This window comes from Schistocerca serialis, chromosome 10, assembly GCF_023864345.2.
Source record: "Schistocerca serialis cubense isolate TAMUIC-IGC-003099 chromosome 10, iqSchSeri2.2, whole genome shotgun sequence".
NCBI classification, from domain to species: Eukaryota; Metazoa; Arthropoda; class Insecta; order Orthoptera; family Acrididae; genus Schistocerca; species Schistocerca serialis.
Window position 1 is genome coordinate 212,212,592 of NC_064647.1, and position 27,711 is coordinate 212,240,302.

The 27,711-nt window shown below is 43.6% G+C and overlaps 1 protein-coding gene across 1 annotated transcript in view; it reads right to left on the reverse strand.

The window, feature by feature from the left end:
* Positions 1–424: 424 nt before the first annotated feature.
* Positions 425–27,711, reverse strand: part of LOC126425080 (uncharacterized) — a 35,490-nt gene continuing 8,203 nt past the window's right edge. The window contains exons 2-6 of the mRNA XM_050087994.1: positions 23,411–23,530; positions 17,144–17,369; positions 13,292–13,377; positions 9,069–9,225; positions 425–1,076 (exon numbers count right to left, since the gene is read on the reverse strand). Of these exons, the coding sequence (XP_049943951.1) occupies positions 970–1,076; positions 9,069–9,225; positions 13,292–13,377; positions 17,144–17,369; positions 23,411–23,485 (651 nt within the window). The 5' untranslated portion in view covers positions 23,486–23,530 and the 3' untranslated portion in view covers positions 425–969. The remainder of the gene's footprint in view (positions 1,077–9,068; positions 9,226–13,291; positions 13,378–17,143; positions 17,370–23,410; positions 23,531–27,711) is intronic.

The window sequence follows — 27,711 nt, forward strand, 5'->3', positions numbered from 1 at the left end:
GTTGAGAGATTGCCCGATGACCGTGTCGGTCAGTGAGTGCGGGCCCTAAGCCGCTCAGGCAAGCTTTGCCGACAGTAGCATCCATTATCTTATGGGTGGTTAGGCTGAGACCTGGACCCCGTTAAAATACATTGACGAGCGGTCTATGTTTGCTCTCATTACTCTGTCTTGCTAACCCAGAAATATTGCCACATCTGCACCTCGGAAACCTCACCAGTACTCCTTCTGTAGGAACAAAGCTGGTACACTTCCTAAGATTTACAGAATTTCCCCTCATGGAGAGGTGGTCATGGGAATCTTCGCACGTTCCCTGTCGACTAGAGGATCTGTGATTTTTATTGACTGACGCATATTAAATTATAAGGCGGGAGTCAGGGAACCAAGAAGTGCAGTTGACTATAGAATGAAATTAGTAAAGCTAGGATTGTAAAAATTAGTCATTTATTAATTTCAGTAAAAATACAATGAAACATTCATCTTTAAGCCGGCAACAGCAAATAATCGAAACAACTTACATTTTATCTACAAACTATATGTAAAATGAAGACGATCATCATTCACTTACACAAATGGAAATACACATAATGTAAAGAAATACGTATATTTTGTTCGAGCAAATTGTGTAGCAGATACTGTACTTTGTTAGATGCAGCAATTGAGGGTGACATATTCAAAATTCTCTTGAGAATAGTGTGAAACGAATTCTTGTACACATGAATGGTCTCTGAAATTGTTTATGACATTCTCTGTTTGTGAAAAGTGAAACAGCAAGTGGAATCATTAGTATATCGCTCCTAAAATGGAGACACTGTTCCTGATAGATGTTGTACATGGTTTGTATATGCACTGCCAAACCAAAAGTGACAGCTGATTACTTTGATTCCTTCGACATTCATAGCTATATGCGCTAGAAGAAATCTGAATCTGCAGGTAATGGTGACGCAAACACTGAACTGCATCGACCTCCCTTCACATTTCTGCACCCTCGATCTCCTCAACCAGCCTGACAGGACGTGGGTTATCACGGAGATCGCGGTAGTAGCTGTACACGACCACGATGGAGTACACGCTGAGAACTGGAAAAGAAAAGTGGGAGATACACACAGGATGTGCGCAGATGTCAAGCTAATCAAATACAATGAGTTATCACTTAGAAATAAATTGTATGGGCTAGATATGAAGAACAGAACAGCAAATGTTTCATTCATTCATACAATGAGTGTGTTTCACAATCCCATCAAGAAGCAGTACCTTCAGGAGTAGATAAACAAGGGGCAAACAAACGGAAGAAATTTAATCTGTATGCTGTTGTAAAACGAAAATTGTGCTTTATTACTTAATTTTATTTATTACATGTGTACACTCCTGGAAATTGAAATAAGAACACCGTGAATTCATTGTCCCAGGAAAGGGAAACTTTATTGACACATTCCTGGGGTCAGATACATCACATGATCACACTGACAGAACCACAGGCACATAGACACAGGCAACAGAGCATGCACAATGTCGGCACTAGTACAGTGTATATCCACCTTTCGCAGCAATGCAGGCTGCTATTCTCCCATGGAGACGATCGTAGAGATGCTGGATGTAGTCCTGTGGAACGGCTTGCCATGCCATTTCCACCTGGCGCCTCAGTTGGACCAGCGTTCGTGCTGGACGTGCAGACCGCGTGAGACAACGCTTCATCCAGTCCCAAACATGCTCAATGGGGGACAGATCCGGAGATCTTGCTGGCCAGGGTAGTTGACTTACACCTTCTAGAGCACGTTGGGTGGCACGGGATACATGCGGACGTGCATTGTCCTGTTGGAACAGCAAGTTCCCTTGCCGGTCTAGGAATGGTAGAACGATGGGTTCGATGACGGTTTGGATGTACCGTGCACTATTCAGTGTCCCCTCGACGATCACCAGTGGTGTACGGCCAGTGTAGGAGATCGCTCCCCACACCATGATGCCGGGTGTTGGCCCTGTGTGCCTCGGTCGTATGCAGTCCTGATTGTGGCGCTCACCTGCACGGCGCCAAACACGCATACGACCATCATTGGCACCAAGGCAGAAGCGACTCTCATCGCTGAAGACGACACGTCTCCATTCGTCCCTCCATTCACGCCTGTCGCGACACCACTGGAGGCGGGCTGCACGATGTTGGGGCGTGAGCGGAAGACGGCCTAACGGTGTGCGGGACCGTAGCCCAGCTTCATGGAGACGGTTGCGAATGGTCCTCGCCGATACCCCAGGAGCAACAGTGTCCCTAATTTGCTGGGAAGTGGCGGTGCGGTCCCCTACGGCACTGCGTAGGATCCTACGGTCTTGGCGTGCATCCGTGCGTCGCTGCGGTCCGGTTCCAGGTCGACGGGCACATGCACCTTCCGCCGACCACTGGCGACAACATCGATGTACTGTGGAGACCTCACGCCCCACGTGTTGAGCAATTCGGCAGTACGTCCACCCGGCCTCCCGCATGCCCACTATACGCCCTCGCTCAAAGTCCGTCAACTGCACATACGGTTCACGTCCACGCTGTCGCGGCATGCTACCAGTGTTAAAGACTGCGATGGAGCTCCGTATGCCACGGCAAACTGGCTGACACTGACGGCGGCGGTGCACAAATGCTGCGCAGCTAGCGCCATTCGACGGCCAACACCGCGGTTCCTGGTGTGTCCGCTTTGCCGTGCGTGTGATCATTGCTTGTACAGCCCTCTCGCAGTGTCCGGAGCAAGTATGGTGGGTCTGACACACCGGTGTCAATGTGTTCTTTTTTCCATTTCCAGGAGTGTATATTATATACAGGGTGGTTCATTTATAGTGACCGGGCGAAATATCTCACGAATTAAGCGTCAAACGAAAAAACTACAAACAACGAAACTTGTCTACCTTGAAAGCGCAAACTAGATGGCGATAAGGTAGGCCCGCTAGATGGTGCTGCCATACGTCAAACGGATATCAACTGCGAATTTTTTAAAATAGGAATCCCCATTTTTATTACGTATTCGTGTAGTACATAAAGAAATATGAATGTTTTAGTTGTACGACTTTTTTCGCTTTGTGATAGATGGCGCTGTAATAGTCACAAACGTATAGGTGCGTGGTATCACGTAACATTCCGCCAGTGCGGACGGTATTTTCTTCGTGATACATTATGCATGTTAAAATGGACCGTTTACCAATTGCGGAAAAGGTGGATATCGTGTTGATGTATGCCTATTGTGATCAAAATGCCCAACGGGCGTGTGCTATGTATGCTGCTCCGTATCCTGGACGACATCATCCAAGTGCCCGGACCGTTCGCCGGATAGTTGCGTTATTTAAGGAAACAGGAAGTGCTCAGCCACATGATGCCCAAGTAGGTGTTTTAGCTGCTGTCGCGGCTAATCAGCACATCAGCAACAGACAAACTGCGCGAGTATCGGGCATCACAAAAACGTCGGTGTTGAGAATGCTACATCAACATCGATTGCACCCGTGCCGTATTTCTATGCACCAGGAATTGCTTGGCGACGATTTTGAACGTCGTGCGCAGTTCTGCCACTGGGTACAAGAGAAATTACGGGACGATGACAGATCTTCTGCACGCGTTCTATTTAGCGACCAAGCGTCATTCACCAACAGCGGTAACGTAAACCGGCATAATACGCACTATTGGGCAACGAAACATCCACGATGGCTGCGGCAAGTGGAACATCAGCAACCTTGGCGGGTTAATGTATGGTGCGGCATTATGGGAGGAAGGATAATTGGCCCTCATTTTATCGATGGCAATCTAAATGGTGCATTGTATGCTGATTTCCTACGTAATGTTCTACCAATGTTACTACAAGATGTTTCACTGCATGACAGAATGGCGATGTTCTACCAACATGATGGATATCCGGCACATAGCTCGCGTGCTGTTGAAGCGGTATTGAATAGCATATTTCATGAAAGATGGATTGGTCGTCGAAGCACCTTACCATGGCCCGCACCTTCACCGGATCTGACGTCCCGTGATTTCTTTCTGTGGGGAAAGTTGAAGGATATTTGCTATCGTGATCCACCGACAACGCCTGACAACATGCGTCAGCGCATTGTCAATGCATGTGTGAACATTACGGAAGGCGAACCACTCGCTGTTGAGAGGAATGTCGTTACACGTACTGCCAAATGCAATGACGCTGACGGACATCATTTTAAGCATTTATTGCATTAATGTGATATTTACAGGTAATCACGCTGTAACAGCATGCGTTCTCAGAAATGATAAGTTCACAAAGGTACATGTCTGACATTGGAACAACCGAAATAAAATGATCAAACGTTCTGTATTTTAATTTAAAAAACTTACCTGTTATCAACTGTTAGTCTAAAATTGTGAGCCACATGTTTGTGACTATTACAGTGCCATCTATCACAAAAAGCCAAAAAAGTGGTCCAAGTAAAACATTCATATTTCCTTACGTACTACACGAATATACACTCCTGGAAATTGAAATAAGAACACCGTGAATTCATTGTCCCAGGAAGGGGAAACTTTATTGACACATTCCTGGGGTCAGATACATCACTTGATCACACTGACAGAACCACAGGCACATAGACACAGGCAACAGAGCATGCACAATGTCGGCACTAGTACAGTGTATATCCACCTTTCGCAGCAATGCAGGCTGCTATTCTCCCATGGAGACGATCGTAGAGATGCTGGATGTAGTCCTGTGGAACGGCTTGCCATGCCATTTCCACCTGGCGCCTCAGTTGGACCAGCGTTCGTGCTGGACGTGCAGACCGCGTGAGACGACGCTTCATCCAGTCCCAAACATGCTCAATGGGGGACAGATCCGGAGATCTTGCTGGCCAGGGTAGTTGACTTACACCTTCTAGAGCACGTTGGGTGGCGCGGGATACATGCGGACGTGCATGGTCCTGTTGGAACAGCAAGTTCCCTTGCCGGTCTAGGAATGGTAGAACGATGGGTTCGATGACGGTTTGGATGTACCGTGCACTATTCAGTGTCCCCTCGACGATCACCAGTGGTGTACGGCCAGTGTAGGAGATCGCTCCCCACACCATGATGCCGGGTGTTGGCCCTGTGTGCCTCGGTCGTATGCAGTCCTGATTGTGGCGCTCACCTGCACGGCGCCAAACACGCATACGACCATCATTGGCACCAAGGCAGAAGCGACTCTCATCGCTGAAGACGACACGTCTCCATTCGTCCCTCCATTCACGCCTGTCGCGACACCACTGGAGGCGGGCTGCACGATGTTGGGGCGTGAGCGGAAGGCGGCCTAACGGTGTGCGGGACCGTAGCCCAGCTTCATGGAGACGGTTGCGAATGATCCTCGCCGATACCCCAGGAGCAACAGTGTCCCTAATTTGCTGGGAAGCGGCGGTGCGGTCCCCTACGGCACTGCGTAGGATCCTACGGTCTTGGCGTGCATCCGTGCGTCGCTGCGGTCCGGTACCAGGTCGACGGGCACGTGCACCTTCCGCCGACCACTGGCGACAACATCGATGTACTGTGGAGACCTCACGCCCCACGTGTTGAGCAATTCGGCGGTACGTCCACCCGGCCTCCCGCATGCCCACTATACGTCCTCGCTCAAAGTCCGTCAACTGCACATACGGTTCACGTCCACGCTGTCGCGGCATGCTACCAGTGTTAAAGACTGCGATGGAGCTCCGTATGCCACGGCAAACTGGCTGACACTGACGGCGGCGGTGCACAAATGCTGCGCAGCTAGCGCCATTCGACGGCCAACACCGCGGTTTCTGGTGTGTCCGCTGTGCCGTGCGTGTGATCATTGCTTGTACAGCCCTCTCGCAGTGTCCGGAGCAAGTATGGTGGGTCTGACACACCGGTGTCAATGTGTTCTTTTTTCCTTTTCCAGGAGTGTATAATAAAAAATGGGGGTTCCTATTTTAAAAAAAACGCAATTGATATCTGTTTGACCTATGGCAGCTCCATCTAGCGGGCCAATCATAGCGCCATCTGGTTTCCACCTTCAAGCTAGGCAAGTTTCGTTCTTTGTAGTTTTATCGTTTGACGCTTATTTCGTGAGATATTTGGCTCGGTCACGATCAATGGACCACCCTGTATATTTAATCAATTAAAATAAACTGAAAGATGGTGCTTTTGAATAGGATACTGCTTTCCAAGTTGTACTTAATAAGTACCATTTAGCTGCTATTGACTGGTGGGCCAGCGTTATAATACACATAGTCCAGTTACTATGCGCAGTATGTATGGAAGTTTCCCTACGGAACTCTTTGTTAAACTCTGTTTTTGCAGGTGTTTGCAAATCGAGAATTAAAAATTCTTTTCAGTTGTAGAAGCTATGACCAACAAGACATGATTATAATTTATTTTTAAATTGTTTCGAAATTTTGTACTACATCTACGGCCAGATTCATTTCTATGCCTGTTCCCTTTCTAACTTGCGGGAAATCACTAACCAAATATACAGAGTCTTGTACCTCCTCTGTTATTTCATTTTTATTGAAATTTTTGGTATTAAAAGATCTTTCTCATTTAGAGCCAATGGATTTCTTTCAGTTTCTGGGATATTCATACAGAATTTTTTGAACACTTTTGAAAGTATGTATATGGATCTTCGTAAATCACCTTCGCTTATAGCCATTACACTGAGGTGGAAAAAGGTATGAGATACCTCCTAATATCGTATCGGACTTTCTTTTGCGCTGCCTGGAACAGCATCTTGCCGTGGCATGGACTCCTGTTGTACGTCCCCTGCGGAAACATTGATCCATGCTGCCTCCATAGCAGTCCACAAATGCGAAGGTGTTGCCTGTCCTGGATTTTGTGCATGAACTGAACTACCCATCATGTCCCATAAATGTTCGATGGGAGCTGGGTGGCCAAACCATTCATTCGAATTGCCCTAAATGTACCTCAAAACCAATCGCGAACGATTGTGACCAGGTGGCATGGCGCATTGTCATGGGAACATGATGTCGTTTAATGGTTGCAAATGGTTTCCAAGTAGCCGAACATAAACATTTCCAATCAATAATCGGTTCAGTGTGGCCAGAGGACCCAGTCCATTCCAAGCAAACAGAGCCAACACAATTACAGAGCCACCACCAGCTTGCACAGTGCCTTGTTGATAGCTTGGGTCCTAGGCTTCGCCACACTCGAACTCTACCATCAGCTATTACCAACTGAGATCGGGCTCAGCTAACCAGGCCACGGTTTTCCAGTCGTCTAGGGTCCAATCGATATGGTCACGAGCCCCGAAGAGGAACTGCAGGCGACATAATGCTAGCCGGCCGCTGTGGCCGAGAGGGTCTAGAAGTTTCAGTCCGGAACCCCACTGCTGCTACGATCGCAGGTTAGAATTCTGCCTCGGACATGGATGTGTGTGATGTCCTTAGTTTAGTTAGGTTTAAGTATTTCTAAGTCTAGGGGAGTGATGACCTCAGATGTTAAGTCCCATAGTGCTTAGAGCCATTTGAACTTAATACTGTTGGCAACTACCATAGCCCACTAATGCCAGATTTCTCAGTACGGTGCTAATGGATATGTTTAGTCGGGTGACTGAAATGAGCAGTGACTGGTGCAGAGCCAACCTTTTATCGATAAACAAATTGAAAACTGAAGAAATTTACTTCACCCTGAAACCAGTTGAACAGAATACAAAAAATGTCAAGTTACTAGGTTTACATATAGAGCAAAAACTTACATGGAACATACACACAAATTATCTATGTGGCAAACTTGCTCGAACTCTCTTTCTATTACACAAGCTGAGACACGTTATCAGTAAAAATCTGCTAATCTCCACATACTTTGCTTTTTTCCGTTCACAACTGCAATATGGGGTACTTCTTTGGGGTAACTCAGTGGGTTCAAGTACCATCTTCAAGTGGTAGAAGAAAGCAGTCAGGTGCATTTTAGGACTAGCACCAAGACAAAGTTGCAAAAATCAATTTAAAGAAATAAAGATAATGACAGTACCTAGTATATACATTTATAATTGTTTAATAAATGCTAAAGAGAATGTAAAGAACTTTAAGATCTAAAGTGCATGTTCATAATACTCGAAATAATAGTAACATAGACGTACCATACACAAGGCTGACATTAACACTAAAGAGCCATAAACACCTTAGTTTGAAATTTTATAACAAACCCCCCAAAAGCTGTGAGCCAACTACCGATGAATAACTTTAAGCAGACAATAGAAGTGTGGCTCAAATGTACGCCATACTACTCACTTGATGAGTTTCTAAACAGTGACACAAAAGAGATATGCTGCATGAAAGAAAAAACTGCCATATAAATTATACCTATATGTTTGTGACAGTAATGTACCAGCAAAGACTTTTTATATGGATACATAAGATGTACCATAAATATATCTTGATACTATTGTATATTTAACTGTTATGATGTATTATTATTATTAATATTATTATTGTTATTACTATTGTGAATGAATAATTGTTGTATTATCAATATTACTTTAGCATGCGTATCTGCTTGCCCTGCACAGGTACAATTATGTAGAATAATAATTATTGTAATTTTTAAAAAATGCATTGACCACACTGACGATGCCAATTGCATGGAAAACATACTGAAAGGCAAATAAAGATTCTATTCTATTCTATTCTATATAAAATCTGAAACTTTTCAAACGATATACGTATCACTGTGTCAAAAATGAAGTAATGGTGTTTGACTGTACACAGAGCTAACACACTGTGCCAGAGTACTTGCGATAAAGGAAAGGGCAGAAGTGTGCGAAATTTATGAAAAATTAATAGAGACAGAGAGTCATGAAGAAATACTAATGTGAGGAATAGGATTAAAAAAAGAACCACTACCAGAGGATAAACCGAATGCAAGCTTTCTGTGAGGTACCTGTTTAATAATACTGAATGACAGATCAATGTGCAACAAAAGACTCTTCAAACTATTGTAACTAGCAAATGGTTTCATGAGCATTATGATAACAGCCTATCGGCGTGTTTCTAGTACCATGTGTGACAACGAAAACTATATAACTGTAGTGAGAGTAGAGCGGCTTTTGCATCGGAATGCATAATAATTGTGTACTTACGAAAGTAGAGGACGACCCAAACAACTGTAATAATGCCGGCGATAGTTGATTCGATAACCGTAAAAGCTTTAATACATGAGACAATGCCCATTACAGTCATTGCTATGAGTAGCAGGGTTTCTACAACCACCCATGGAAGAAGTATGCCAGCCTTTTCCTGAAATGCAACAGAGAAAGCTGACATTACTGGTACACATTTGCTTCTTTACTTTCACACATGATATGTTGGGAGCATTATGTATTCGTCCTCCTGAAAACAAACACCAGTAATGTTCACTGGTATATTAGAAGCATTTCAACAAAACTAACAAATTGTAATTCTTACCAAAATTAGGTAACGGTAGAGTGAGCAGTAAAAACAATAATATAGAGAAATATGGCCTTTGTTTTTCATTTTCTGGCGCTAGGAACTTGCTTATCCTATGTAAGAAATAGTAGTAAATAGTAATAGTGATGCTGTAACTGTTGGTTGGTAATATTTACTGACAAAATGCAACCTAACGCTATATTGCGTACTTACGGCTATCCTGTGGGCCGTTTTTTAGTACGACTTAAAAAGAGAGAGAGATTATTAACTGATCACCGATGCTTCGGTACTCGATTTTCAGGAGACGTACGGATTGATTATGCGAAAGGGTTTTCTTAATTGATCTTTTGACCGGATTGCCTTCACGCAATCAGAATCTTCGATGAAAATACCTAAGGGACCATTTGAATATAAAAATGGAAATGAAAGCAAATTAGTGGAATTTCGTAAGAGAAGGATTAACAGATCGGAAGTTGAACACGTTAGTTGTACTCCCAAATACAATCGAGACACCGCGATAAAGAGCGAACCCGTAACAAAGCTCATATAAAATTTGAACACCTTTTTTGGTTAGTGAAAGAAGAGAATAAGAAGAAAATTACTGCATAGTAAAATATTAATATATTTTGAGAAAGTGGCTTTAAAGGTCTACACATTGACAAATACACAATAAATGCATGATTTACATCTGATATTTCTTTTGTACATGGCGCAGTCCAATAATCTCTGCTTTGTCAGTCCGTTCCTTCTTAAAATTAAATGTCCTTGCGTGTGCGTAAGTACATTGTATCCTCACCCGAGTTACCGAAATATTTGTTCGTCGTTTCACATAGTTTTACACAAAATAAAAATACAACTTGTAGCAATGCTATGTAGTACGTCTTAACATGTCAGCGACCAGAAGTACAAGGGATAATGAAGTCTCTAGAATATTTCTTAACAAAAGATAGATTGTTCTTTCTTCTGTTTCGCAGCTTCTTGCTATCAAGTACTGCGGCAATGATTTTAAATATCTGCGCCCAGCGGGTCATAGTGTTTATTTAGAGTATTTAACGCTGGACGCGCGTCTTGATATAGGTGCACATTTAAAAAAAATATTTCGTCTCTTTACTCTATCGCTGTGGTGCTTAGCATCTTTACGAACTACAGCTCGTTGGCTGTCCTTTTCTTTTATGACAAATATCTCATATGCAAAGTATCTGAAATCCAATAATATTACAGTTTCAAAGTGTAGTATAACCTTGCGTGTATTTGAGTGAACTGTTCGTTGCAGGATATGATCCCTGCGTAAGACAAACGCGGGGTATGTGGAGGGCTGTATAAACAGTACTCGCGTTCGAACAGGCTGCGAGATTTCCCGACACGCCTCAGTGTTCGATACGGCATTGAGCTTGCTCGAACAATTATGTGTTGACCCGCGTGGCGCGAGAGAGAGGGGAACGCAAGGAACTTCGAACAAGACACAACAATAAGTTGTGGCTCCGCTTAAAATTGACAGTTTGATGGAACACTGGAGGAAACAACGTCAAATCCTACCACTGCACAAACTCCTATGGTGTTTGAACAAATTTGCAATGAGTTCCGATATAGTACTGATACGTAGGGAAATATAAATATTTAAGTTAAGATAACAGAAAAAGAATAATTTGTTGTCCTTAAAAAAAAAAAGGAAACTTGACTGAACCATTTTTTTGTTTATGAGAAACGGTAATGATTTACGAACAATGTTGCAAGTGAGCAATTCAGTCCCTGTTCATATGGTAGAATAACAAATAAAAACGTTACCAGATTTTAATCAGTTTGATAACAAGACGGCAACATTCAGATGAAACAGTCAAGACCAGTTATTAAGAATTAAATGGTGAGCAACGAAACAGATCGTAATAAAGTGAGGAAATTTTATAGCGAGAGTGACTTAACAGCGGCAATACCCACCTTGGAACTAGTACCATCAGACGTCGCTAGATCGCGTGACTAACTAAAAACTTGAGAGTTGGAGATAATCATGATTTAGATCTCTTATTTACTTATTAGTTCCCTTTGTTGCACATGTCCTGCAACCTAGAAGACATTCCAGACCGTGTTCCACAATTATTTTTAATATTAAAATCAATAGGGCATCGGAAACGCTAATACGTGCCTTTGCGGTGTAGAAACCAAAGTCACTAGATGGCAGGCCGATCAAAAATTCGAACAGAACCCGAGAGTTACCGAAGTGTGACGTAAACTGTGCGAGCAGTTCGAGTCGGGTTCGAATACAGTCGGCGTAAATTATTTAGCGGACTTTATCAAACGCAGCGTGAAGAGTTTTTAGTAACTGCGGGAGCGCGCTAGACGCTCTGTGGCTGTAGTGCTTCTCCTTTGAGAGCAAATATCGTAAGAAGGTAATACAACGACAGTATTTCCACTACCGTTTGGAAAGTCAGTTGGTAGGGACGCATGTAGGCATACGAATGCATATGGGGATTTGTATCAATTTCCTTAAATACTTACACTATTGTTAGCCATCTTCACAATTTGTAATAATTTAAAGTCATTCCTACGATACAAATGGCGTCCCATCAATGTTAATTCGATTTCTTGGGGCTGATATACTTTCAAGAGATTACAATTTCTGAATTCAGAGGTATGTTACATTGTTATTTATCCAAAAGTGTCTGATCTGAGTTTCTACGTATTGAGTACTGCCATAGGATTTTCGGACATTGATTTCTGTATGTTTTCCAACGAATCTGCTAACACAGTCATTTCATCGGGAGAATTATTAACCCGCTGTGATTTCTGTGAAAATGTATCAATCTGGCAAGGACATCCATGAGTCAATTGTGTATTATAATTGCACTCGTACAGGCTTCGAGGATTCGATGTGTGGAAGTAAACCAAAATTAAGTTTTCGGGGTACCGAATGTTGGAGGAGGAGGAGATTAACGTGTAACGTCCCGTCGACAACAAGGGCATTAGAGACGGATCACAAGCTCGTGAGAGGGAAGGATGGACAAGGAAAACGGCCGAGCGCATTCGAAGGAACCATCCTGGTATTTGCCTTAAACGATTCAGGGAAATCACGGAAAACCTAAATCAGAATGACCGGACCCTGGTTTGAACCGTCGTCCCTCTGAACGCAAATCTGGTATGCTAACCACTGCGCTATCCCGCTCGGTAACCGAATGTTAATTAGCAGTATTGTGAAAAAGGAAGTTGCTACTCACGGTATAGCGGAAACACTGAGTCGCAGATAGGCACAACAAAAATACTCTCACAAATATAGCTTTCGGCCAGTAAGGCCTTCGTCAAAACTGGACGACAAACTCACACATACTCACCTCACACACTCGTGACTGTAGTCTCCGGGAACTACAGTCATGAGTATGTGAGTTGCGTTTGCGTAAGTGCGTATGTGTGTGTTTGTCGTCTAATTTTGGCGAAGGCCTTACTGACCGAAAGCTTATTTGTGAGAGTCTTTTTGTTGTGCCTATCTGCGACTCAACGTTTACGCTATACCTTTTCACGATATTGTTACATTCCATCGTGGATTTTCCATCGAATGTTATTTAGAAGAGTTACAGCCGCTCAACTACATCTTCGGATACAGAGCAGCGACGCCTATCAATTCCTTGGAATTTTGGAGCTCTTCAAAAAATATTCTGAACTCACAACAACACTGAACAATTAGCTGGGCATAAACCAAATAAAACGGTGTCGAACCACTCATACACAACTGATAATACAAACAATTAAATAAAAAGATAACTTTCTGAATTTTAAATAAAACCTTCAGTTGTCTGACAGAATTATAATATTTATTAGTTTTTCAACCATTTAATCAAAACAGCAAGAATGGAACAGAAAGTGTCAAAAAAAAAGTGTTGTTCAGTTTCTGATAAGCATAGTGTATTTCTGTAGTAAGACAATTTACCTGAATTGCTCCGTAGATGAGAAGTAGGCCACAGATAAACTGGATAACAGAGAAGAAGACGCCTAAAATCAACTCCGCCTTAGTAACTGAAGCAGAAATGGAAATAAATATCAGTTGTATTTCTCATAACTAAAATATTAACACAAAAGGAAATGAATAAACCACAATGAAAATAAATATATTCAGCGTACACGCATTCTACTAAAACGGTGAAGATTCTCGGTGTATAGTGTATAATAACCAGCCGGGTTGGTAATTCAATTGAATACATTACGTAAGCTGGCTTAAACACCTGGGCTCATTACGGTTTCTGCATGTAACTTACTCGTGCTTGCTGCGTTAGTTCCATGATTATAAATTATTTCTCCATTGTGACAGTTATTATTTATAATTAACCTGTAGAATTGTTCTTATGTCTGGCAGGAGAAAGGAAATGGGTGGATAGGCAGGAAGCGTGGAGAGGAAAGCTAACAATGATTATTTTGGAAAGTTTCCGAACATAGCGCAAGCAATGGTGGAAATGAAGGATAAATTTGAGAAAGCAGGTAAAGGTCACGGAGAAATTCTGTCAAAGGCTTCGAAGACTTGGAGGATTAATTGAGTGGAATAGCTAGTGTCTTGAAACAGATTACAATATAGACATCAACAGAAATAAAACAGGGTAAGGGAATGTAGTAATCGAATAAAATGAGGTGAGTCTCATAGGTTAGATTGGGAAATGAAATGCAGAACGTTTTTCTGACAGTACAAATACTGGTGATGGCAGAAACGAAGAGGACGTAAAATGGAGAAGCGACAATCAGAAAATGTGTTCTCGAAAAATGGATTTGTAAGGAGCTTTGAAAAAATTTCTAGTCGAAGGCCGCGCAGTCCAGAGTCAGTATGGAAATCACGCAAAATCGCGGTGAGCGCTGAGGCAATCAATCGTTCCACCAATGCACCAAGTTGAAGATACCCGTTTGGTAAAACTCAGTGTCCTTCTGCGACAAGAAGTTTTTGACTGTCTGCTGCACATCCCAGTCGGACAGGAATCTCCGACTTTTCATGGCTTTTCGTCGAGAGCGTGATAATCGCATGTGGTGAGATCGGGCCTACAGGGTGGGTGTTCGAGCATCCCCCACTTGTCTGTCATGGATATGGCTCGCTAATTGGTCGACAGGTGTCTTGTGTAGAACAGCGACCAGCACGCAAGATGGCACACCATTCCGCAATGGCGGTATCAGACTGACCTACTGCCCCATACACATTCTTCATTCTTCGTTGAATGTCTACCGGTGTTCGTCTTTTGGCAGCCAAGAAAAGATTAATGGTACGTTGGTCCTTTTTGGACTCATTTGGTAATAATGCCACCATAGTTCACGTTCTGTATTTACTGCAGGCACTTCCGAAAGACACGAATGCCACACTGATCCCTTGCCTGCATGTCGGTGCTTATATATCCGCATCGGAGTCGTAAAGGAAACTTCAGTTGTCCCTTATATACGCGGATCGTTCAATAAGTAACGCAACACATTTTTTCCCTGAAAGCACGTCGGTTTTATTCATCATTCCAATACGCCAAATTATTCCCCATTTCTTTGGTTACAATACCCTATTTTTCAACATAACTGCTTCCCGCGGAATGCATCCTCGATTCGGCTAAAAACATGGAGATCGGAAGGTGCGCCGGCCGCTGTGGGCGAGAAGTTCTAGGCGCTTCAGTCCGGACCCACGCGGCTGCTACGGTCGCAGTTTCGAATCCTGCCTCGGGCATGGATTTGTGTGATGTCCTTAGGTTCGTTAGGTTTAAGTAGTTCTAAGTCAAGGGGACTGATGACCTCAGATGTTAGGTCCCATAGTGCTTAGAGACATTTGAACCAATTTTTTCTGGAGGTGCGAGATTCGGGCTGTAGAGTGGATGAGGAAGAACAGTCGAATGAAGTTTTGGGCGCGCAGACTTGTGTGGGGCTGTGCGTTATGTTGGGGGGAGGATCTACATGTTTGTGGCGACGAACGCCCTGTTGTGGTTTCTACGATTTCCTGAGGATAGCACACAGTACATTTCAGAGATGATGTTGTACTGTGAGGGAAGGCATCAAACAGAATAACCCCTCCAGAGGGCCAGAAGACCGACGCCATTACTTTACCAGCTGAGAGTACGGCTTTGAACATTTTCTTTGGAGGAAAGGTGGTGTTGCACCATTCCATGGACTGCAGTTTCGTTTCCGGTTCGGAGTGATGAACCCATGTTTTATCGCCTGTGACGATATTCGAGAAAAAAGTGTCACAATCGGCGTGGTAAAGCGCGAGCACTTACACACAGATGGTCCTCCATTGCTCATTATGATCTTCTTTGAATACTCCAACTGGTGGACGAGTGTGTCGGCACTACCAACAGAGACGTCCTGTTGTGCAGCGAGGTTTTTGATTGTGACCCGTCTGTCATCACGAGTGAGAGTGTCCGCACGTTGCGACATTCCAGGAGTCACAGCTGTGTACAGCTGGGCGGAAAGCGGGAGGCCGGGCGGATTTGCACGACCTCATTGCGACGATGACAGCCCCTCTCCCAACGACTCACCGTGCTTTTGTTCATTGTCATGTCTCCGCTGACATTCTGCAAGCGCTGAATAACTGCGAAGCTCTGGTTTTCTGCCGAATGACGCCTAATGACAGCTCTCTGATTGGAAAGCACTTCCGTTACAGACGCCTCTTCGAATATTGTGTATAGCACTGCCACCTATCGAAATTTCATGAAACTGCAGGGGCTGAGGCAGGAATATTCCACGATGTCCCACAACAAATTCTGCATGTTTTCAACCGAAACTGGCTGAGAAAAAATGTGTTGCCTTACTTATCAACGCTCCTCGTAGTAACACCGAATAAAAAAATGTGTTAGGAAGACTCTCTTGGAAGTATTTGTCTGGACTGTATGAAACTGAGATGTGATGATGCAGATTAGATGAGCAGAAGTAAAGAAGTATTGAGTGTAATCAGAGTGAAAGCGAGCTTTGTGGCGCCACCTGACTAGCAGAATACACAGGTTGATAAGACACATCCTGAGACGTCAGGAGGTGGTTAATGAGGAAATGGAGGCCAGTGGTGGGGTAAAAACAGAAGAGGAAGACCAAGGGTTGACTATAGAAAGTAAGTTCAAATTCATGTAGTTGGAGTAGCTGTAGGGGAACAGGCATGCGCGAGATAGAATAGCATGGAGAACTGCATCACACCAATCCTTGGGCTATAGGACATGTTTTATGTTAGATAAAGCAATATAATTAATTGTCGTGTAGTTCATTTTTTATGTTTCTTTACTAAATTAGGGGATAGACTGCACTCCCCTCTCAGCATATTCCTTCGTTCATGTCTTTCAACTCTAATTGATGTCTGGCTTCTGTGCGAGTTGTTGTCCCTGTATTTCATCACAGATAACTTCAGAAGTCCAAAGAATGGCTTCACATTATGTAGACAAATTAATTACACCAATGTACTTACGTATACGGATGAAATGTAGCACACTGAATGTCATAATGGTTTTTTATTGTTACTCTGGGAAAAATTTAATCTCATTCATTTAATTGGACTGTATGGAATACAGCATTCCATTAAAATGTGGAATGGAACAGGGTCTGTAGCCATGCCTTTCGTGTATAAATATATTATAAATCGTTTTTATCAGTTTTGATGTGGAAAATCTTATCGTGCAGTTCATCAGACCTGGGATTAGGTGCGATGCACTAATGAAAAAAGTATTGTGAGAAGTGTCTGAAACTGAAATTGTGTTCACGGAATATACACTGCTACTTGTGTTCATGCATGAATCAAGAATGTCCACAGATATTAAATTGCGCAAAATGGAAATCCCGGGTTGCTCACCTCGAGTCTGGGATAGTGCTTTATCCCTTGTGCTGCTCAATCTGCCGTCCTCGCCCTCCAGAGCCAAATGATTGTTGAGAGTATCACCTGTATCTATGAGTGGCTTCTCGAAGTCTTTGTGTACGTGCCTATTAAATTTGTCGATGGCTGCACTTAGATCATCATCGATGTAGTGATAGGTGTTCAGACTGTTCGCTGACGTTCCTATGTCCACAAGGCTCCAAACCTGCAATGAAACACGCGATAGATTTGCGATCAATTAGTTGCAGGTTATGGTTGATAGACTGTAATGATACACTACTATTTGGAAGAAGTGGAACGCCAAGATCGAGAGTTGTGGTCACAATGAAATTTATTCTACGTATTAAGGACGAGGCACTACAGAAATGATTATGGACCGCAGGCCAGTACATGCACTGTGACTGTGGAAATTCAGTACGGAGAGCTGCAATCACAGCCACTAGACGTCGTGGCGTGGAATCAAAGGATACCTGAGTGAGTTGCTGGGAAATACTCTGCCACGTGGTGTGTAAGTATGTCGAAAAGCATCAACTGCGGCTGCAGGAAGACCTGAACGAACAGCAACTGACCGACCATATCCCAGACATGCTCGATGGGCGGTATGTCAGGCGAATGGGCAGGCCAGGGAAGCTGTGGTCATCCATCGAAGAAGGTTTGCACATTGATCGGCACATGTGGCCTGGTGTTGTCCTGCTGAAGTATGGCCTTTGGAACGATCTGCAGGAAGGGCATCACCTCGACCTGTACAACTCCCTCATGTGGCGGTATCTGTACAGATTGCCCCCAATGGCTCCCCAAACCACCACACTTGGCGTTTGCCCACTATGGCGCTCAACAATACAGTCTGTCCAATTGGGTTCACCCTGGCGGCGCCAAATGCTTAAGCGGCCATCACTGTAGGATGAGCTGGACGGGGACTCGTCTGGAAACATTAACTTGTTTCCACTCAGCAGGCCAGTGTAGGCGTTCGCGTGGCCAGTACAGTCTGCGGCGTTGATGGGTTCTGGTCAGTGGATGCCGATGCAGCGGTATCCGTGGCACTTAGTCCAGCCTGCAGCAGATAGCTTTGAACAGTCTACGCAGACATGTCCACACCCTTTGTAGAGCTCCATCGTCGCGCCAACTCTGGATGAAGCCGTTCTGACTGTTACAACCGACCAAGCTGTTGTCACTTTGTGTACTTCAGTAACCTGTCGGCACTGCGTATGGCCCGCTTCTCTCCAGTGGTTCCACATACGCCTCACTGTTCTACATCTACATATACAGTGTGGTCCATTGATCGTGACCGGGCCAAATATCTCACGAAATAAGCGTCAAACGAAAAAACTACCAAAAACGAAACTTGGCTAGCTTGAAGGGGGAAACCAGAGGGCGTTATGGTTGGCGAGTTAGGTGCCGCTGCCATAGGTCAAACGGATATCAACTGCGTTTTTTAAAATAGGAACCCCCACTTTTTATTACATATTCGTATAGTACGTAAATAAGTATGAATGTTTTAGTTGGACCACTTTTTTCGCTTTGTGATAGATGGCGCTGTAATAGTCACAAACATACGGCTTACAATTTTAGACGAACAGTTGGTAACCGTTATTGCAGGTCGTGGTTGACGTTTCACATGTGGCTGAACACTTCCTGTTTCCTTAAATAACGTAACTATCCGGCGAACGGCCCGGACACTTGGATGATGTAGTCCAAGATACCGAGCAGCATACATACACACACCCGTTAGGCATTTTGAGCACAACGGCCATACATGAACACGATATCGACCTTTTCTGCAATTGATAAACGGTTCATTTTAACACGAGTAATGTATAACGTAGAAAATACCGTCCGCACTGGCGGAATGTTACTTGATACCACGTACTTACACGTTTGTGACTATTATAGTGCCATCTATCACAAAACGGAAAAAGTGGTCCAACTAAAACATTCATATTTCTTTACGTATTACACGAATATGTAATAAAAAATGGTGGTTCCTATTTAAAAATAAACGCAGTTGATATCCGTTTGACCTATGGCAGCGACATCTAGCGGGCCAACCACAGCACCATCTGGTTTCCCCCTTCAAGCTAGACGAGTTTCGTTCTTTGTAGTTTTTTCGTTTGATGCTTATTTTGTGAGATATTTGGCCCCGTCACGATCAATGGACCACCCTGTATACTCGGCTAGCCACGAAGCGGTGTGTGGAACCAGCGTGCCTTGTAGGAGCCGCATTGTCACAGAACGACAAACCCGCCTCCCGCAGACCAATCAGTCTGCCTCATCCGAATGCACTCACATGTCGATAGTCCACCCTGTGATGTCGGCGAAGCATTGTGGCACATGGTTACACGTTTCCACTTCGTACGACGGCTCCGCGCTGACTGAACGTTGCCTAACACTGACCTGTCCGGTCGACACAAAAGAAGGCGCTGTTGAACCTCCGTGCACGCCACCGCTGTATCATTTAAATCACTTGCTGCGGTTCCGCTGTTGTACACGTCCTCTCATCGTGGCGTGTTGCAGACCATTTCTTCTGAGTGCTTCACTTTTTACAAACAGTAGAGTATATTTCACTCAAACTAACAGCCTGGCTTGTTGTTCAGTGTCTTGAAGGTCTGATGCAGAAAAGTTAGGATGCTTTCTGATACTATAAATGGGTGCACACTCACCTTGTAGATTCAGCACTTGGCCTTTGGGACTGTTCAGTAAAACAAATGAAGGACAAGACAAACTCGTGGCCAACAGATTAGTTTCCAGCTGTATGAAAAATCATCATACTCAGCAAATAATGAGAACTGAATGATGATGATGACGATGATGATGATAATGACGATGAGGATAACGTGGTGGTGTGGGTGCCAACAGCAAGGTCCTTAGCTGCCCATATTACATTTCAATAAGACGAGTCTGGATAAAGGGGCAAAATTAATAAAATGGAGACTGGAAATAAAAACGTGAAGAACCACCTAGAGACTTAAGTGCAAACACACACAAACACACACACACACACACACACACTCATACATACACACACACAAGCAACTGGTTCATCCCCGGAATAAAAGGGATGAGCCTGCCACTCTGAAACACACTTTAGGCCAGAGTCCAGGCACGTCACAAAATTTTAGAAGCTGCCAACATGTCCACATCCATTAAGATCAATAAGGAATACATCCAGCATATCAAGAAATGATAACCATAATATGACATTCAGCATGTTAAGACCTGATTCATAAACTAGCAGCTGATGAGACTGTTGACAACATAACGTAGATATCAATATGGTCGTCATAGACTGAAGTAGGTAACCAGTTGATGTACATTTTCAACCAAGCAATAGGATTAAAAAATGGCTCTGAGCACTATGGGACTTAACTGCTGAGGTCATCAGTCCCCTAGAACTTAGAACTATGTAAACCTAAGTAACCTAAGGACATGACACACATCCATGCCCGAGGCAGGATTCGAACCTGCGACCGTAGCGGTCACGCGGTTCCAGACTGTAGCGCCTAGAACCGCTCGGCCACTCCGGCCGGCTGCAATAGGATTACACAGAATTTAAACCAGCATTCCTTGGACTGCCTTTACCTTTCATTGCAGCGAAGTCCGAATTCATACAGCCGCGCGGGATTAGCCGAGCGGTCTTAGGCGCTGCAGTCATGGACTGTGCGGCTGGTCCCGGCGGAGCTTCGAGTCCTCCCTCGGGCATGGGTGTGTGTGTTTGTCCTTTGGATAATTTAGGTTAAGTAGTGTGTAAGCTTAGGGACTGGTGACCTTAGCAGTTAAGTCCCATAAGATTTCACAGACATTTGAACATTTTTTTTAATTCATACATTTGTCTAGGCAAATTCTGAAAAAAAATAGGAGTAAGCTATAGGGAGGGACGGGTGATATACAATATGTGCAAGAGCCAAGATTTAACAATAAGAGTGGACGACCAAGAACGAAGTGCTCGGATTAGAAAGGGTATAAGATAGGGATGTAGTCTGTCACCCCTACTGTTCAGTCTGTACATCTAAAAAGCAATGATGGAAATAAAAGAAATGTTCAAGAGTAGAATTAAAATTCAAGGCGAAAGGATATCAATGATATGATTCGCTGATGAAATTGCTATTTGAAAGTGAAGAATAATTACATGATCTACTGAATGCAAAGGACAGTCTAATGAGTACAGAATATGGATTGAGACTAAATCGAAGAAAGACGAAAGTAATGAGAAGTAGAAGAAACGAGAACAGCGAGGAACCTGAACTGATGATCACGAAGTACACAAAGTTAAGGAACTCTGCTACGTAGGCAGTAAAATAACCAAACACGGACGGAGCAAGGGCCGGCCGTTGTGGCCGAGGATTCTAGGCGCTTCAGTCCGGAACCGCGCTGCTGCTACGGTCGCAGGTTCGAACCCTGCCTCGGACATGGATGTGTGTGATGTCCTTAGGTTCGTTAGGTTTAAGAAGTTCTAAGTCTACGGGGCTGATGACTCAGATGTCAAGTCTCATAGTGCTCAGAGCCATTTGAACCATTTTTTGAACGGAGCAAGGAGGACATCAAAAGCAGACTAGAAATGTTAAAAAGAGCACTCCTGGACAAAAGAAGTCTACTAGCATCAAATATAGGCCTCGATCAGAGGAAGAAATTTCTGAGATTGTACGTCTGGAGTACAGCATTGTGTGGTAGTGAAACATGGACTGTGGGACAACCGTAACAGAAGAGAATCGAACTATTTGAGATTCGGTGCTACAGACGAATGTTGGAAATTAGGTGGACTGATTAGGTAAAGTATGAGGAGGTTCTGCGCAGAATCGGAGAGGAAAGGAATATGTGAAAAATGCTGATAACGAGAAGGGACAGGATGATAGGACACCTGTTAAGACACGAGGGAATGACTTCCATGGTACTAGAGGGAGCTGTAGAAGGCAAAAACTGTAGAGCAAGGCAGAGATTGGAATACATCCAGCAAATAAATCAGGACGTCGGTTGCAAGTGCTACTCTGAGATGAAGAGGGTGGCATAGGAGAGGTTCAAAATGGTTCAAATGGCTCTGAGCACTATGGGACTCAACTGCTGTGGTCATAAGTCCCCTAGAACGTAGAACTACTTAAACCTAACTAACCTAAGGACATCACACACATCCATGCCCGAGGCAGGATTCGAACCGGCATAGGAGAGGAATTCGTCGCGGGCCGCATCAAACCAGTCAGAAGACTGATGACCCTGAAAGGTATGTGTTGAGATTCAAACAGGATAGAGCCAGTGAAAAATGTCGATAGTTCCCAACCGCAAGGTTGGACAAGTAGTACATCTTCGAGTAGTAAGATCTTTGACAGCTAACAGAGCTAGGTGCATGCGGTAGAAGTTTGAGTAGTGGTGAGGAGATGCGCAGAGACAGCAGACGTGTTTCGACTCGGAGCTAGATGCCTGCAGGAGGCAGCCGGGTCGTGACAGCATCAAAGTAAGAATTGACGCTACGCACATAATAAACTATATATTGAGCGAAACTCGGCACATACCTGGGGAAACTAGAAAGAATAATTAATAAAATAGGAGAAGAAACTGCAAGTGGTTGAAATGAAGTACTTTGGGTGGTGGTGGTGGTTAGTGTTTAACGTCCCGTCAACAACGAGGTCATTAGAGACGGAGCTCATGCTCGGGTTAGGGAAGGATTGGGAAGGAAATCGGCCGTGCCCTTTCAAAGGGACCATCCTGGCATTTGCCTGAAGCGATTTAGGGAAATCACGGAAAACCTAAATCAGGATGGCTGGAGACGGGATTGAACCGTCGTCCTCCCGAATGCGAGTCCAGTGTGCTAACCACTGCGCCTCCTCGCTCGGTGAAGTACTTTGGGATTATGTTAAAAATCCGATGGGCAGATAAGGTTCAACATAAACAAGAACGTTCTGAAAAAAATATGTGGGGAATTAAGTCTATGGAAAGTCCTAAGCAGAAAAAGGTACAGAATAGCGTGACACTTGTTATGGCATCCCTGGTGCTGGGAGTAGCAGTAGAGAAAAACATAGTAGGTGTTCAGATAAAGGCTAGACTATGCAAAACAGATTACATAGTATGCTGGGTGTAGTAGTTAATACAAGACCTGAAAGGATGGAACAGCGTGAAACAAAGACTGATGGCTTGAAAAAAGAGTATAAGGGGAAACTGCAAGGATAGATCACTAGAAAGTACAGCTGAACTTGTTTATACAGTGAGGATGCAGTACTCTAATTACTGCCGTATCACGTGTATTTTTTCTCGTGTACTCACCACAAAGAAGATTGCAATGATGATGGCCCCAGCCCTGAGGGAGCAGCCGCAGCAGCACTGCTTTAGAACTACCATGTCTGCAACACCGGTTTTCTGACTTGGAAGTTGCTGTGGATTCCTCTGTAACAACAGTATGATGGTCACATTTCATACAGACGCTTGAACACATTCTGAAGTTAATAGCCAAATTGTTTAGTGTGACGTGATTGGCGGCACAAATTACACTGCATATCCTCAGCGGCGGAGAATTGCGTAAATTGTACCACTAAATTGTACCACTTGAGATTTTACTTATTTTACCCTAAACAGTAAATTAGAAAATTATTCAAACAATACCATCCCCAACTAAAAGATGTCGTTCTTCGTATCTGATTTAAATAACTGAAAGTCTGAGAAAAATGAACACATTCCATTCAGTTTTTTTAAAAATGTGCAAGCGGTATAAATTAGGAACCAGGTTTCATTAATTCGTATCAGTCGATACATAAACTGAACCACCCACAATTGACGACATACAATATAACTATCTAGGCAAGCCTAGATGAGTGCCAACAATTTCAAATAAAATGTTGCAGTTTTTCCTTATTTTTTATTAAAGCGTAAAGGTGTAATGTCAGAAATGTATAAGAACACATCTTGAATTAGATGCGTGAGGACTTCTAATAACGTCCTAGCGTATTGTGGTTCATGATGTAAAGTTAGGATCATTGGCTGACAAAAAACTCATGCCTAGACAATCGTAATTCTGAAATAGCGGTCATACTATTTTAGAGTTAATGGATTCCGTTCAGACTTGTATGGAATGGACTGTGAACGTGTGTAACAGCATGGAGTTGTAGATCTACATATAACAAAATGAGCTTGTTGAATTTCTACCGAAATCCATTTCCCTCAGTGATATTTCTTGGATAGACACATTTTGCCTGCCATTCCTTCTTCTGCGTTCAAAGTATGTCGCAGTCCGTTTCTTTCTGCACCGTAGGAATCTAGTTTTCTTGCGTCTGACATGCATTATGACAGCCAAAACAATTCTTTTGGGTGTTTGACCGCACTGCCAATGTGTAAAATTTTTCAACGTTTTGGACACTGTTGAAAATGGCCGAAACGTCAGAAAATTTTACACACAATGCGGTCACGTAACGAGACGAATTTTATCAGCTATACATTAGTTTTTCGTATGTACGAGGGTGAGTCAAATGAAAACCTTAAATTTGTAATAACAAATCGAAATTTCGCGCTGTAAGCTGGTAAGCGTCCTACAAACAGCGTGCAGAATGGCCTGTAAGTGGCAGCATAGTGCAGATGCACGCATACCGTCGCAGTATCAGTATAAAGATGGCCGCCCCACTTGCGACTTGCATCAGGGAAAAACAGCGTTCTGTTATTCGGTTTTTGCGTAGCAAAGGCGTGAAACATATTGAAATTCATCAATGAATGAAGGTTCAGTACGGTGATGCATGTTTGTCACAGCAACAAGTTTACGGATGGAGTAGGAAGTTAGCAAATGGTGTGACTTCAGTGAAAGATGCTCCTTGCCCAGGTCAGGCACAACGAGTTGTGACTCCACAGGACATTGCAGCAGTTGAAGCCATAGTGAAGGAAAAGCTCCGAGTGACACTGAATGACATTTCAGCATGTTTACAGATTAGTCATGGGTCAGCACACCACATTGTGCATGATGTGCTCCAGTTTCACAAAGTGTCTGCAAGATGGGTGCCACGGCAGCTGACTCTTGAATTGAGAGAACGACGTGTTGATGCTTGCGAAGAACTTCTTCGCCGCTTTGAAGGTGATGGCTCCCTTGCAAGAATCGTTACTGGGGACGGAACGTGGGTTCACTTCCATTTTGAGTGTCTTCCTCATCCACCATACTCACCAGACTTTGCCCCAAGTGATTTCTAAATGTTTGGACCACTCAAAGACGCAATGGGAGGAAAGAAGTTCCGTTCTGATGAAGAGGTACGCCATGCGGTGCATGAGTGGTTGCGCGGACTACCAAAAGAATTTTTTTCTAAAGGAATTTATGCTCTTTGTAAGCGCTGGAGGACTTGCATTGAGCGTGGGGGAGATTATGTTGAAAAGTGATACAACTTTGTACCACTTCTGCCCAATAAATAATATTTAAAAAAATGTAAGATTTTCATTTGACTCACCCTCGTAAGAATAGACGCTAAACATCATTAATTTAGTTAGAAAATGCTTTCCTGTAGCTAAAAAATTTACATATCCATTTGAATTTTTGTTGTTATTATCAGCAAGTCTCTTCAAATTGTTGGGTTGTATGCACGTTTCGTATGTGTGTATATCCATTTAATGCCCACCTCTGTAGCTGAAATGTCAGTGCGGATGACTCCCATACATTTACCAGGTCAGTTTCCCAGTTTTGGGAGGAATTTTTCCTTGGTCGGAGGACTGCTATGGGAGCCCCCGGCCGATTACTAGCGATTCCATGGTCAAGAAATCCGACGACTATCGGAAGAGCTGACCACGTGCCTTTCCACACCGCATACAATGACACCATAGGCAGAAGAAGACACGGCGGTCGGTTGGTCACGATTGACACGTCTAAGATCAGAACACGGAACTTTTCCTTTATTTTAAATTAATGTGATTCATGATCCGCATTTCGATATCCTGACAAAGCTAAATACTGTGCATCTATGCTCCTTGTTACCATACTATAATGCAAAATAATTATTTAATTCACCGTATCATTTCTAAACATTATGTTACGCTAATGAGGGTGATCGCATTTTTAAAGGTCGCTATACAAGCAGGTTCGGCACTGGCGAGCCAGGCAAGCACTTAGATGGGTGACCGACCGGACCTGCCGAGAGGTTTTGGCAAGCGGGGTGCACTCAGCCCATGTGAGGAGCTACTTGATTGAGAAATAGCGGCTTCGGTTTCGTAAACTGACATACGTACGGGAGACCGGCGTGCTGACCACATGTCCCTCCATATCCGCATCCAGCGACGCCTCTGGGCTGAGTATGACACGGCGGCCGGTCGGTACCGTTGTGCCTTCCAAGGCCTGTTCACGCGCAGTTAAGTTCTGTACACTAACGAAATTTTATAGTCGTCGTCATCTCTTTAATATTTCGAACAAACTAATCGCAGCTAATACAAAATGGCAGCTGTCTGAAAAGTAAGTTTGTTTCCTCTATTAGGTTGGTGCATAAGTTCGTAACACTGTTGTTTTGCATGTTGGTATTTGTATTGCTATGGATTTATCTGTCGACCGTTATTTTTTATTTCTCGTTCAGTGTTATTTGAGTTTACATATTGTCATTTTGTCATTTGGAGGTAGTGAGTGGAGCTGTGGAAGTTAGAATGAGAGTGCCGAGTGGAGAAATCGGAACATTTCCGACATATTCTTCTGTCTGAGTACAATAGAGGAGTGACTGCAGCGAAGACAGCCAGAAACATTTGCGTCATGTATGAGGATAATGCCATTGGACAGAGCACCGCAAGAAAATAGTTTCCTTGTTTTAAGCAGGACCGTTTAGACATTAGTGCCTCTTCACGTTCGGAAAGACCTTCCGGGTTCGATAAACGCCTTGTTGTTGTTGTTGTGGTCTTCAGTCCTGAGACTGGTTTGATGCAGCTCTCCATGCTACTCTATCCTGTGCAAGCTTCTTCATCTCCCAGTACCTACTGCAACCTACATCCTTCTGAATCTGCTTAGTGTATTGATCTCTTGGTCTCCCTCTACGATTTTTACCCTCCACGCTGCCCTCCAATGCTAAATTTGTGATCCCTTGATGCCTCAAAACATGTCCTACCAACCGATCCCTTCTTCTAGTCAAGTTGTGCCACAAACTTCTCTTCTCCCCAATCCTATTCAATACATCCTCATTAGTTACGTGATCTACCCACCTTATCTTCAGCATTCTTCTATAGCACCACATTTCGAAAGCTTCTATTCTCCTCTTGTCCAAACTGGTTATCGTCCATGTTTCACTTCCATACATGGCTACACTCCATACGAATACTTTCAGAAACGACTTCCTGACACTTAAATCTATACTCGATGTTAACAAATTTCTCTTCTTCAGAAACGATTTCCTTGCCATTGCCAGTCTACATTTTATATCCTCTCTACTTCGACCATCATCAGTTATTTTACTCCCTAAATAGCAAAACTCCTTTACTACTTTAAGTGTCTCATTTCCCAATCTAATCCCCTCAGCATCACCCGATTTAATTTGACTACATTCCATTATCCTCGTTTTGCTTTTGTTGATGTTCATCTTATATCCTCCTTTCAAGACACTGTCCATTCCATTCAACTGATCTTCCAA